Source organism: Microcaecilia unicolor, chromosome 3 (assembly GCF_901765095.1).
Source record: "Microcaecilia unicolor chromosome 3, aMicUni1.1, whole genome shotgun sequence".
In the NCBI taxonomy this organism is placed as follows: Eukaryota; Metazoa; Chordata; class Amphibia; order Gymnophiona; family Siphonopidae; genus Microcaecilia; species Microcaecilia unicolor.
In genome coordinates, this window is record NC_044033.1 from 205,651,985 (window position 1) to 205,666,130 (window position 14,146).

Below are 14,146 nucleotides of genomic sequence, written 5' to 3' on the forward strand. Positions count from 1 at the left end.
ATTTGTGATGAGAGGGGATGAAGAACAGAGGTGTATTTACTACTACTACTTATCATTTCTATAGCACTACTAGACGTACGCAGCGCTGTACACTTGAACATGAAGAGACAGTTCCTGCTCGACAGAGCTTACAATCTAATTAGGACAGACAAACAGGACACACAAGAGATAAGGGAATATTAAAGTGAGGGTGATAAAATAAGGGTTCTGAACAAGTGAAGAAGGGTTAGGAGTTAAAAGCAGCATCAAAAAGGTGGGCTTTTAGCTTGGATTTGAAGACGGCCAGAGATGGAGCTTGACGTACCTGCTCAGGAAGTCTATTCCAGGCATACGGTGCAGCAAGATAAAAGGGACGGAGTCTAGAGTTAGCGGTGGAGGAGATGGGTGCAGATAAGAGAGATTTACCCAGTGAACGGAGTTCCCGGGGAGGAATGTAGGGAAAGATGAGATTATTTATTTATTTTTTATTTTTTGTTACATTTGTACCCCGCGCTCTCCCACTCATGGCAGGCTCAATGCGGCTTAGAGATGGAATCTGAGATTAGAGACGGAATCTGAGATTACGGATGGGGTGTGGAATGTGAGGGGTGTCTGAGAATTAAGGGGATGGAGGGTGGGCATGTGTCGGAGAGGGAAGATGGAGAATGGATGTGTGTCTGAGATTAGACAGCAGATACAGATCAGGGATGAGGGATAGAAAATTCAGTTGTTTGAAACTTCAGGGAGGAGGTGTCTCTGAGATCAGACATGCAGAGAATGGCACAGTAATTATGCCTACATATATAGTTTGGAGGGCTGGTCTGAAGGTGTGAATGTGAGGGTAGGCAGTGGCTGGGTTTGTCAGGGAGAGGAGGAGTGAGCAAGGCAGGGATCTCTGAGTGAGTTTATACCTCAGATGGATCTTGCAGTCAGGAGAGAGGGTTAGGAGCAGCTGAATGAGACCTATAGAAGAGTTAGAGAGAGCCGCCCACCCCCTGCTCCAGCACACACCCTCTCACCCCTGCAGCCCTCCCACCCTGACAGTTCCTTTCAGCTTCCCAAACCTTGTCCATTCATTCAGCCCTCCCTCCCACCCTTAAAAAAAAAGATCTAGCCATCGGGAGCTGAGTGTTTTATGGAACTATTCTAGACTGACCAGCAAGGGCTCAGCAGCAGCAGCTGCAGCTCCCAGGCATCCTTTCTGCAGCCCAGCCGCCTCTACCTTCCCTCCTCCTCCTCCTCCTCCTCTCCTGCTCCAGCACCCCTCCTGGACAGCATGCACTGGCTGGGCTCTACCTCCAGCCCCAAGAGGCATTTTTGGGACTCTGGACTCCCCCTCCTCACCCTGGCACTGATGCTGTGGAGATGGTGTCCGGCACAGGCAGGTAAGCAGCAGGCTCTGACCTTTGTCCTTTTCTTCTGTCATGCACCCTGGGGGTGGCTGCTTGCTGCCAGGGGTCTTGTTCTAAACATTGGTGTAAAGGTGCTGTATGTGGATCCTGATTTTTTTTTTTTTTTTGGGGGGGGGTATGAAAAGTTAAGAAGCTGTGCATTTAGGTAGGGGAGGTATGGAGAGAGGGGGCTACTGTGTATAAAAGGGGCTTTGAGGGAGGGGACTCGAATGGAGGGAGGGAAGTTAGATACAACAAGGTTTCTGTAGTAGCGCAAGGGGTAGGTTTAGGTGGGAATTAGCCATGAAAATTAGACATGTTTCACAGCAGAGTGCAAATTGAGACTGAGGAATCAATAGACTTCATTCAACAAAGATGGGTTTATTTCCCCCCCTAGAACTGACAGGAGAAAAATTCATATTTTTAATAAGACTTGCTGACCTCTAGAGGGGTATCAGTGACTGGCAAAGTGGAGATGTCATGCTTGAAGCATAGAATTTACCAAGACCACTGAGTTTATTTATCAAATTTCTAGCCTACTCATCCACTGACAGATCACATTATTTGCCCAACTTCATCTAACATTACACATGAATAACAATGTGATTCCTTGTATCTGCTTCGCTCTGGACCTTGTCATAAGGTTCAGATGTAAGAACTGTGCTGTCATCCTGCAGCCCTAGGACTGGCTGTACAGGTGCTTATGAAGTTCCATGCTTGCAAAGCATAAAAAGGCTCTATAAACCCCAATTCATCTAGGTGTAATGTGATGGGTAAGACTGAGAAACACAGCTCTGTGATTTAGGGATCAGAGGACCATGATGTAGAAGAAATGGTTACTGGAGAGCGCTTGAGGGTTTGGAGGAGCCAGAAATAAGGAATGTGCTGTGACAGAGCAGGGGGTCTTCCAGGGAGTCCATCCAGAATACAGTAGGAGCTAGGAGAAGGGATGCTGATTTTCAAGGTGGGGGGGGGGGGGGGGCACCTCCAGGACAGGATGGATAAGAGAAGAGGTATTGATGTTCAGGGAGGGGTCCACCTTTAGGACAAGATGAATAGGAGAAACTGTCCTGGTGTTCAGGGAGGGGTCTGAATATAGGATAGGATGGGGGGGAGAAGGTGTTCTGGTGTTCAGGGAGGGGTTTATCTATAAGACGGGATGGGCTAGGAGAAGAGACATTGCTATTCAGGGAGGCGAGTCCACCCTCCCTATTTCTCAGACCCCAGGTTATTCCCTTGCAGACCCTGGAGGCTTCTATTGCTGTTACAGGGTTTGACTGAGCTCTGAAGCCTTTTCTCCATCAGCCTGAAGGAATCGGGTTCCAGATGGGCCTTGAGTACCCTGAGACTGGGGGCAGGGGGGCACTCAGATGTGATCTAAAGCTACTTCTTCATTGACTTATTCTGCAAATCAGCAGTTTGACTCCACTACCCCAATCCCAACTCCCAATGGAAGCCCAAATATTTGCTAGTACACCTCTGTTTAATTGAGACCCCCCCTCCACCCCAGGACCCAAGCCCGTATTTTCTCACCAAGTAGAATTGACTGACTTTGGGGTGGGGGATCCCTACAGTGCTTTCCAGCCTCCCTCCCCCATATCCACACGAACTCCAAGGACAGAACCACACACACAGATCTGCTTACAGAAGGCTCTGTGTGTGTCCTGAAGGGCTGGGCTGGTTGTCATATGGAAGAGAGGGCCACTTAATATTTATTTTGGGTTTAGGCAGCATGTGTCAAATGCATTCCTGTTTGGGAACCCTTCCATGCCTGGCTATCTTTAGCTGTTTCACTGATATTTTTGTAACAACTTCAAATATCTCTGTTTCTTCTTCTCTCCCAACTGGAAAGAACCCATTAAAGCCATCATTCTTCGCTGCCGGGACTTAAGGAAAATGTGCCTGTTTAATTAATTTTGAGATGGTTGAATAGAGGGAAGATCTTTTTCTGAAATGAGCCCTCTCGTGAGCTGGGAGCTTGCTAAAAAGTTGCCAGATAGACCATGTTGAAGAAAACTAAATAATCTAGCAAAACGTAAAAGCTTTCTTTCAAAAAGGGCTCTTACATTGATCCTCTCTGGCTGAAGCCCCAGAAACAGGATGAGTTTTCTCTTGATGTGTCGGAAAAGAATCTTATCCTGTAACATTTAAGGCAGGGATTCTTAACTTTTTTTGGTTTCCACAGCCCTTTAACTGATCAATGAAATCCTTGCACCCCATCTTAACCACATGTTGACTAGCGAGTGCTGATAGCTACATATGTAGCTGTTGTCACTAAGATTTTCATAGTGCACAGTTATAATACTCTGTCTAGAAAGTTTCAATAAATTGCCTTAGATTTCAAGATCCTTCTCTGCACCCTGTTTGACCTCTTCTCACACTCCTTGGGGGGGGGGGGGTATTGGGCACTACTGGTTAAAACTCCCTGATTTAAGGGGAAACTTTCAAATCACATGTCTAGTTGCAGGTAAGTTGGGGATTGGATTTCTCACCTTTCCCAGAGGGCTTACAATGTTGTTAGAGATGCCAATGCATTCCTATGGACGTCTCTAACGTTCAGCTTGCACCCAATTTTAGCGCACACCAAAAACACGAGTGCGCCTTAGTAAAAGACCCCCTGAGTGTGTACCTGGGGCAGTGGAGGATAAAGCAACTTGTCAGTAGGAGAGGCAGGATTTGAACCCTAAGTTCCATTGCTCTAACCACCAGGCTCCATGTACTCTGTAGGTAAGTTTCAAAGACAATCTACCTTGGATGATATTCTTTAAACGATCTGTACTGTCTCCCTCTAGCGTTGCTATTCATATGTGGTGCAAACCTTCAGCTTTATGTACCCTCAATTACCTTCTAAGCCTATCGACTCCTCCCTCACCTAAGACTTTGAGAATTAAACTTAACAGTTATGATTATGTCAAACAATCCTTTAAAAAGGTATAAAAATGTGTTTTGCTTCAACTGCAGCTACTTTTTGCCACTCTTCAGCAGCTGCCACCTAGGCGACTGCCTAGTTTGCTTAATGGTTAAGCCAGCCCTGATGTATGTGCACCTGACAGTGAGACTTACCTTCCCTCTGGAGACACAGCATCCCCAACTCAAGCTGAGCCTCCATCTCTTAGACTTTCGGTGGGGGGGGGGGGGGGCGGAGGGACCAGGAGGATGAGTTTTCTCTATCTCCCAGGCTAGACTAATCCTTCATAAATGGGAAGAGTGCATAGAGACTTAAAATAGAACCAGACAGGAGTTTGGTGGGGATTTTTTTTTTTTTTGGGGGGGGGGGGGGGAAGGAGGAGGTAATTTCTTGATGGCTGCTTCTCCAACTGAGCTCCTCTCCTGCTGTGGTTGCCTGTTTTTATGTGAAGGACAGAGGCTTAGAGCTGCCACTGAACTGTCTTATCCTCTCTTTCCCCTGTCTCAGAGCTGCAGATCCCTCTGGGGAGGGCACAGCAGAAAGCTGAATGCCTTGCGCTACATCTGCACTCTCCATTGCAGACTCAGAGCTCATTGGGAACATCACTCTGGCTTTCAACTCCACAGTTTTCATCTTCCAGACAAAGCAAACTTTTCATTAAGGAAAAAAAAAAAAGCAGCAGGAGAAGGGGAAAGGCAGGATACATTAGCTATTCAGAAATGCTAAACTTTGGCCTGGGAGACAGAAAATTTACCAGCAGATACACTCTGCTTTATAAATGAAAACGATGCGTTAGAACTGTGTGGTGTTCCAGAGGGATTCTTTTTATTAATCTGCATCTCCACCTGCCCTTTTTTTTCTGTCTCCCTGCTTCTCCTTCCCTTTTTCTTTCTGTATCCTTCTCCCTCCCTCTTTTTCTGGGAATCTCTTTTGGTCCCCTTCTCTCTCTTTTGCAATCCTTCCCTCTCTCTTCTGTAAAGCAATGAATGATTTTCCTTCTGCAAGAAAAGTACCAAAGTGTCCAAAGGCCTAGGAAACAGAAAGAAATGAGTTTTGTGTCTGTGGAACAAATTATTCCCCCCCCCCTACAAAAACAAGAAGTGATCTACTTAACAAGGTGATGGGTCAGAAAACAGGGGCTGTGGAGAGGTGGAAACAATGAGTGAGAGAGGCCTTCGGTGGGAGACGGACTCCTGTGCTCATGGACTGTGGGAAGAAGATGGATCAAACAGCATGGTCAAGGCGTGAATGGGATTTTCTGCAGGATCCACTCATCAAAACTTGAGATTTACTCCTTTAGACAAAGGTTCTTTCCTCTTCTTGCACTTCATTTATGAAAAATGCTTGGAAAGAGGTGGAGGGGGCAGAGCCTTGTGCTTGGTGTAGGCAGGGAAAGGGGAAAGGGAAATGGGACTTGATATACCATCTTTCTGAGGTTTTTGCAAATACATTCAAAGTGGTTTACATAGTATATTCAGGTACTTATTTGTACCAGGAGCAATGGAGGGTTAAGTGACTTGCCCAGAGTCACAAGGAGCTGCAGTGGGAATCGAACTCAGTTCCCCAGGATCAAAGTCCACTGCACTAACCACTAGGCAAGGTCAACCAGGCAGTCACCCAAGGCAGTAGCAGCTGGGAGGTAGAAAAGAATGGTGTGGTCAAAGCAAAATGATAGACCCTGATGAATAAAGGAAGGAAGTGGGAAGTAGACCATGAGCTCAAGAAACCAGGACAATGATCTTGGATCTTAAATCATCTTTATTGATAAGCGACTTGACACAGTACCGTGTTTCGGCCACAGGCCTGTATCAGGGGTCTTTATCACATGGAAATATGCAAAACTCTCCAATAGCAACAATGTCTTGAATTGTGGTATAGTGATTGGTCTTGAAAAAGAACTTTGTTCAAAGAAAGCCAATGGCATTGGAGATTTTTGCATATTTCCATGTGATAAAGACTCCTGATGCAGGCCTGAGGCCGAAACATGGTACTCTGTCGAGTTGCTTATCAATAAAGTTTCTTTAAGATCCAATATCATTGCCCTGGTCTCATGAGTTCATGGTCTACTTCCCACTTCCTTCCTTTCTTCATGTTTTTCCCGTGGGATTTCAGCTAGACCCTGATGATTGCCGAAGGGTTAGAAGGTAAAGTTTGCCTATTTGCGGATGATACTAAGATCTGTAACAGAGTGGACACCACGGAGGGAGCTGAAAACATGAAAAAAGATCTGAGGAAGCTAGAAGAATGGTCTAAGGTTTGGCAATTAAAATTCAATGCGAAGAAATGCAAAGTGATGCACTTAGGGAATAGAAATCCACGGGAGACGTATGTGTTAGGCGGGGAGAGTCTGATAGGTACGGGCGGAAAAAGGGATCTTGGGGTGATAGTATCTGAGGATTTGAAGGCGACGAAACAGTGTGACAAGGCGGTGGCCGTAGCTAGAAGGTTGTTAGGCTGTATAGAGAGAGGTGTGACCAGCAGAAGAAAGGGGGTGTTGATGCCCCTGTATAAGTCGTTGGTGAGGCCCCACCTGGAGTATTGTGTTCAGTTTTGGAGGCCGTATCTTGTTAAGGATGTAAAAAGAATTGAAGCGGTGCAAAGAAAAGCTACGAGAATGGTATGGGATTTGCGTTACAAGACGTATGAGGAGAGACTTGCTGAACTAAACATGTATACTCTGGAGGAAAGGAGAAACAGGGGTGATATGATACAGACGTTCAAATATTTGAAAGGTATTAATCCGCAAACGAACCTTTTCCGGAGATGGGAAGGTGGCAGAACGAGAGGACATGAAATGAGATTGAAGGGGGGCAGACTCAAGAAAAATGTCAGGAAGTATTTTTTCACGGAGAGAGTAGTGGATGCTTGGAATGCCCTCCCGCGGGAGGTGGTGGAAATGAAAACGGTAACGGAATTCAAACATGCGTGGGATAAGCATAAAGGAATCCTGTGCCGAAGGAATGGATCCTCAGGAGCTTAGTCAGGATCGGGAGGCGGGGCTGGTGGTTGGGAGGTGGGGATAGTGCTGGACAGACTTGTACGGTCTGTGCCAGGGCCGGTGGTGGGCAGCGGGACTGGTGGTTGGGAGGCGGGGATAGTGCTGGACAGACTTGTACGGTCTGTGCTGGAGCCGGGGTTGGGAGGCGGGGCTGGTGGTTGGGAGGTGGGGATGGTGCTGGGCAGACTTGTGCGGTCTGTGCCCTGAAGAGCACAGGTACAAATCAAAGTAGGGTATACATAAAAAGCAGCAAATATGAGTTATCTTGTTGGGCAGACTGGATGGACCGTGCAGGTCTTTTTCTGCCGTCATCTACTATGTTACTATATGATTAGACAACTCAAAGCATCACCAGCACCTACAGGTAACTCCTGATATTCAACCCATGGTGGTGTTTTAATTTCCCCCTCTTGGACCTCTTTCTGACTCCAGATCACACGGGGGACTAAAGATACCTATTTTACATAACAGGTTCTGCATGGTTTCTCCAACCTCCATTGTCACCCAATCACAAGGAGGTCTGCTCTGGGTTTGCATTAGGGGCTGTAATAGAATTCTAATTCCCATAACTACTGCTTTCTGTCTTCCTGGATCTAGGTATACTCTGTGCCATTTATGTTCCCAGATAATGCTCATTAAAATTCTGTCTAAGTTTCTCCAGAAACTGAGTGTATGTGATCTGCCTTGTAAACTAAATGTAAGGTAAAGAGAAGATAGAATAAAGACAGAGATAGGTTTAAATAGATAGATACATTTTATTTCTTACCCAAAGACAAGTCTTCAAGTTGGTACAAATACAGACATCAGACTTTAATCAGGTACATTCAGCAGACAGATTCTTGGTACAATCGGACAGAGCTTCGCCGTCTGAGATAAGCGTTGGGGCAGACACCAAAGCTATGGCAGATTGTCCCCTCTTTTATACACAACCTCTCCATAGAAGTCAATGGTGGGAAACCTAGCTCTCAATTTCTGAGATGATACGTTCCCACGCGGGCTTATCAGTATGTTTTGGGAACAAGTTCTTTTTTTCACATCTCATTTCTGAGACACCTGTTCCCTGTTGCAATAGTTTTCACATACTTTTCACACCATCTTAAGAACTCTGTATAACCCTGTATAACCTCTGCTGCCTTTTATACAAAACTCATAGACTCCATTTTGTTCATCTGATTTAAAGTGACAGCTGTACCAGTTTGTGTCAGAACTCATGGTTCAGACCTGCTTTTTACAGATATTTGGCCTAGTCAGTACTTTAGTTATCTTAGGCTTCATAGCCTTGGCCCTCACTATTCCAGTGGTAGATCCAAAGCTAGGCCATATATTAACAGTGGTCAGTGCATTTGAAAATGGCGATCACTGTAGGGTGAATTTGACCTGGATATTCAGTCCCGGGTCTGGGCCCTGATATTGAATATTTAGATAACTGTAAGGATAAAATTAGGACAGCCCTTAATCCAGTTACATGCCTGGTTAGCAGACTGAACATTGCGGCCGGCTGGGTTAGGTCCTTGCTGTGCCTGGATCCTGTCTGTGGTCTTCCCCAGCACTAACCAGATAGTGCCGTGGTGGTCCCAGCTGATACTCAGGGTAACTTAGGGCCACTGAATATCAACAGGAGAGATGGTAGAAGTCTCTCCTACTAATTAAATCAGTTTATATATATTTACTTCATAAAGATTCTTTTTTCTTTGAACAATATCTTTATTAACAAGTACCATAAGCACTAAACCACAATACAGCAACCAAGAAAAGGAAAATTAAGTGTTCGTTTATCATTTTTACCCCTCCTCCCCAACAGCCCATCCCTACCAATACTTGAACCCCCCACTCAGAACTTCCCCCCACTACTACAAAGGAACCCCAGACCTGGTGATATCTGATAAGTTTAATATTTAAAAATATGCCCTCCGATACTCAGCCAGTGGCAGCGAGCATTTTGCTGCCCGTGCCGATGTTATTCTCAGATATTCAATACCGGGCAGTGTCCGAACTTTGCCATTGAATATCCATGTTTTTTTGAGCTGAGTTAAGTCAATATTCAGCCCTTGACCGCATAAGCCAAATTGCTTAAAGATAGGACTGCTATTTATCTGGTGAGGAACTGACCAGTAGCGTACCAAGGGTGGAGCGGTCTGCTCCGGGTGCAGGCAGCAAGGGGGTGCCGCGGAGCAGGCATGCGGCTGTCGGCTCTTCCGTTCCCTTGCCTACTCTCACATTACTTCCTGATTCATGGCAGGGGACCGGCAGAGCTGACAGCCATGTACCTGCTCCACACACCCCCTTCCTGGGAGGAAAGGTCAGGTGATGTGCTTCGGGGGTGTGTGGCATGCCTTAGAGGGGGTGACGTGCTGAACGCCACAGGGACTGACTATTGGAACTTAACCCAACTCTATCCCTGGAACAAAAGAGCTGCTTGTGAGCTTGGCGCTAACCAGTCACTTTCAGCAAATGGATAGCCGCGAACAAGCCATTTAACTGGTCGGTGGCCGTTTCCTGCCGGTTAAATCATTTTGAATGTTGGCCAGGTGATGTCCAACTAGAATCATTCTGGGAGGGATGGTGTTGGAGTGATTGTGATTATCGGGTTTAATTATGAAAATTTCAGATGGGGTGGGAGGAGCCGAGGGCTTGAAGGGTGGGGTGTAAGGACTAGGGCATCTAATGCTGCTATACTGGTCCTTTGTGTATAGTGATCAAAAAGCTGGGATTTGGCTGTCCTGGCAGAATTTCTCAAAGGAAAGCTGGCTGCCAGCAGGACCAGAAAAATGACCAGTGTAAATGCTGTTTTTCTGCAGAGACGGCCCTTCTCCTTCTCCCCTGCTCTGTAAAGCTAAAGGAAATCCACTATATGCAAGCTCTAAGTCTTGAATGACTTAAGGGAACCACCACTTGCATGACGGCTTCTTGGCAGACTATTAATGGGGTGATTTGCTATTGCCTTCCCCAGTCACCTTTACCCCCACCTCACTCCACTTACCAACCGTGGCTCAACTGGCCTGAGGCCGGCTACCTAACAGAAATTCCAGTAGAGGTTTCAAATTCAGGTCATGGATGCAGTATGCAAATGATTGCACCACCAGACCACACCCCTTTGCCCTGTAGACTTTCTCTTTCTAGAAGAGGGGCCAGTCCTGGCAATAGCAGTACCTCACTATGAAGGCAAGGGGAGGAGGGCAGGACTCAGGAGGCTACTACTACTACTACTTAACATTTCAAGAGCGCTACTAGGGTTACGCAGCACTGTACAAAATAAACCAAGGACGGTCCCTGCTCAAAGGAGCTTACAATCTAAAGAATGAAATGTCAAGTTGGGGCAGTCTAGCTTTCCTGGGTAGAGGTGTAGAGGTTAGTTGCCGAAAGCGACATTGAAGAGGTGGGCTTTAAGCAGAGATTTGAAGATGGGCAGGGAGGGGGCCTGGCGTATGGGCTTGGGGAGTTTGTTCCACGCGTGGGGTGAGGCGAGGCAGAAAGGGCGGAGCCTGGAGTTGGCGGTGGTGGAGAAGGGTACTGAAAGGAGGGATTTGTCTTGAGAGCGGAGGTTACGGGTAGGAACGTAAGGGGAGATGAGGGTTGAGAGGTAGGGAGGGGCTGCAGATCGAGTACATTTGTAGGTTAGTAGCAGAAGCTTGAATTGAATGCGGTACCTGATCGGAAGCCAATGAAGTGACTTGAGGAGAGGGGTGATATGAGTGTATCGGTTCTGGCGGAATATAAGACGTGCAGCAGAGTTCTGAACGGACTGAAGGGGGGATAGGTGGCTAAGTGGGAGACCAGTGAGGAGTAGGTTGCAGTAGTCAATGCGAGAGGTAACGAGAGAGTGGATGAGAGTACGGGTGGTGTGCTCAGAAAGGAAAGGGCAGATTTTGCTAATGTTGTAGAGGAAGAAGCGACAGGTCTTGGCTATCTGCTGGATATGCGCCGAGAAGGAGAGGGAGGAGTCGAAGATGACACCGAGGTTGCGGGCAGATGAGACGGGGACGATGAGGGTGTTATCAACCGAAATAGAGAGTGGAGGTAGAGGAGAAGTGGGTTTGGGTGGGAAGACAAGAAGTTCGGTCTTGGCCATGTTCAGTTTCAGGTGGCGGTTGGACATCCAGGCAGCAATGTCGGATAAGCAGGCCGATACTTTGGCTGGGTTTCCGCAGTGATGTCAGGTGTGGAGAGATAAAGCTGGGTGTCGTCAGCATAAAGATGATACTGGAAGCCATGAGACGAGATCAGGGAGCCCAGGGAAGAGGTGTAGATAGAGAAGAGAAGGGGTCCAAGGACAGAACCCTGAGGGACTCCGACAGAGAGCGGTATAGGGGTGGAGGAAGAACCATGAGAATGTACTCTGAAGGTACGATGGGAGAGATAGGAGGAGAACCAGGAGAGGACAGAGCCCTGGAATCCAAAAAAGGACAGTGTGTCAAGAAGTAAGTTGTGATTGACAGTGTCAAAAGCAGCGGATAGGTCAAGGAGAATGAGGATGGAGTAATGACTTTTGGATTTGGCGAGGAACAGGTCATTACAGACTTTGGATAGTGCCGTTTCTGTCGAGTGAAGTGGGCGAAAGCCAGATTGAAGCGGATCGAGGATGGTATGAGAGGCGAGAAAATCAGTGCAACGGCTGTGAACGGCACGTTCAAGTATTTTGGAGAGGAAGGGTAGGAGGGAGATGGGGCGGTAGTTGGAGGGACAGGTGGGGTCAAGTGAAGGTTTTTTGAGGAGAGGTGTGACAACAGCATGCTTGAAGGTGTGAGGGACAGTAGCGGTGGAGAGAGAGAGGTTGAGGATATGACAGATGGGGGGTGGGGGTGATAGTAGTCCTGGCAATAGTAGTCCTGGCAATAGCAGTACCTCACTATGAAGGCAAGGAGAGGAGGGCAGGACTCAGGAGGCTGAGTCAGCATGCACTCTGCTCCTAGACCTCAAGGTGGCACCATGTGGGAGCTGTGTGCCCTGTCTCAGTCTTCAACCCACAGGCCTTCTATATGGGCCACTGCTGTCACGGTGACTGGGTCTCAGGCTAACTTCTGTTAACAAAAGAGCTCCACGGGACATGGGTGGTTGAGGACGGTGTGGTATAGAGAGTAGGGAGGAAAAGGAGAGAAAATGGAGGGAAGGACATGTGGCGTTTGTTTATAAACATTTAGAATTTTAGCCTGGGCATCTGTGGATTTTTGCTCATTCGCATTCATCTGGTAATTTAAGCAAAGGAAGAATTTCCTATCAGTCCATCCGAAGTCGCACTCAGCCTTATTTATTTGGTGAAATGAAGGTCACCGTGCTTTTGTCTCAGCTTGATTTTGCATTCTTTCCATTCTCACTCCTTTGTCGCCATTTCATCCAACAGTAACACAGAAAATGCCAGCAGATAAAGACCAGTATGGTGCATCCAATCTGCCCAGCAGCGATTTGGCCACTTTGGGTACATAGACATGCAAACTACATCTCCCCAGCCCCATAAGTACATAAGCATCTCCATACTGGGACAGACCAGAGGTCCATCAAGCCCAGTATCCTGTTTCCAGCAGTGACCAATCCAGGTCACAAGTACCTGGCAAATTCCCAAAAGAGTAAAGCTAATTTTATGCAGCTTATCCTAAAAATAAGCAGAGGACTTTTCTAGTAGGAACTTGTGCAAACCTTTTTTAAGCCCTGCTAAGCTAACTGCTTTTATCAAATTCTCTCTCAACGAATTCCAGAGTTTAAGCCAGTGATTCCCAAACCTGTCCTGGGGGAACCCCAGCCAGTCAGGTTTTCAGGATATCCACAATGAATATTCAAAAGACTGATTTGCATACTTTGCCTCCTTGGTATGCAGATCTATTTTATACATAGTCATTGTGAATATCCTGAAAACCTGACTGACTGGGATTCCTTCAGGACAGGCTTGGGAGCCTTTGGTTTAAGTACACATTAAGTGAAGAAATATTTTCTCCAATTTGTTTTAAATTTACTTCTTACTTTCATGTCTATTCTCTTGCCACCAAATTCAAGAGGATGGAGAGCTTAGCTTCCTTTAGCCCTGAGACATGAGTGCAGTCCTGGTTTTCTAATTACAGATATCACGAAAACCAGACTGGCTGGGTGTGTCCTGAGCCATGATATAAAGGAATTGGATGAAAAGGTGATGATATGCCCTGAAAGAAAAAGAGAGCAGAAGTAAGGGTAATGAATTTGCTTTACCATCTTTCTGTTGTATGACCAAAGCAGTTTACATAAATTATATGCAAGTATTTTCTCTGCCCATACTGGGCTCAAAATCTAAGTTAGAAAAAAATGGTCCAATGGACAAACATTTAGGGGAAAAAAAGGAAATTACCCCATTCCTTAAGACTTACTGCAACACAGATTCAAGAAACAGTGATAGAAAATGGGAGTCAATTTGTTGGGGTAGAATAAAATATAAGGAGTGAGTCACTGTGATGTAATAATTGTATGAGGACCGTAGGGGTGAAGGTAGAATGTGGGAGTTACTTTGGTTAGAGTAGAAATAAAAGGGTGGAGCCACTGTGATGTAATAATTGTAACAGGACCATAGGGATGAAAGTAGAATGTGGTTAGAGTAGAAATAAAAGGGTGGAGTCACTGTGATGTAATAATTGTATGAGGACCATAAGGATGAAGGTAGAATGTGGTTAGAGTAGAAATAAAAGGGTGGAGCCACTGTGATGTAATAATTCTATGAGGACCATAAGGATAGAGCTAGAATGTGGGAGTCAATCTCTTGGGATAAAATAGATAGGACAGAGTCATGGTGATGTAATAATTGAGTGAGGATCATAGGGATAGACAGAAGGTGGGAATCACTATGGGTAGATTTGAAATAGAAGGAAGGAGTCATTGTGATGTAACAATTGAATAAGGACCATAGTGGTAGAG

At 46.2% G+C, this 14,146-nt stretch overlaps 1 protein-coding gene across 5 annotated transcripts in view; it reads left to right on the forward strand.

Annotated features, from left to right (window-relative positions):
- Positions 1-1,123: 1,123 nt before the first annotated feature.
- Positions 1,124-14,146, forward strand: part of COL11A2 (collagen type XI alpha 2 chain) — a 139,019-nt gene continuing 125,996 nt past the window's right edge. For all 5 annotated transcript variants that reach the window (XM_030197236.1, XM_030197238.1, XM_030197239.1 and 2 more), the window contains exon 1: positions 1,124-1,364. In XM_030197236.1, coding sequence (XP_030053096.1) covers positions 1,256-1,364 — 109 coding nt within the window. In that variant the 5' untranslated portion in view covers positions 1,124-1,255. The remainder of the gene's footprint in view (positions 1,365-14,146) is intronic.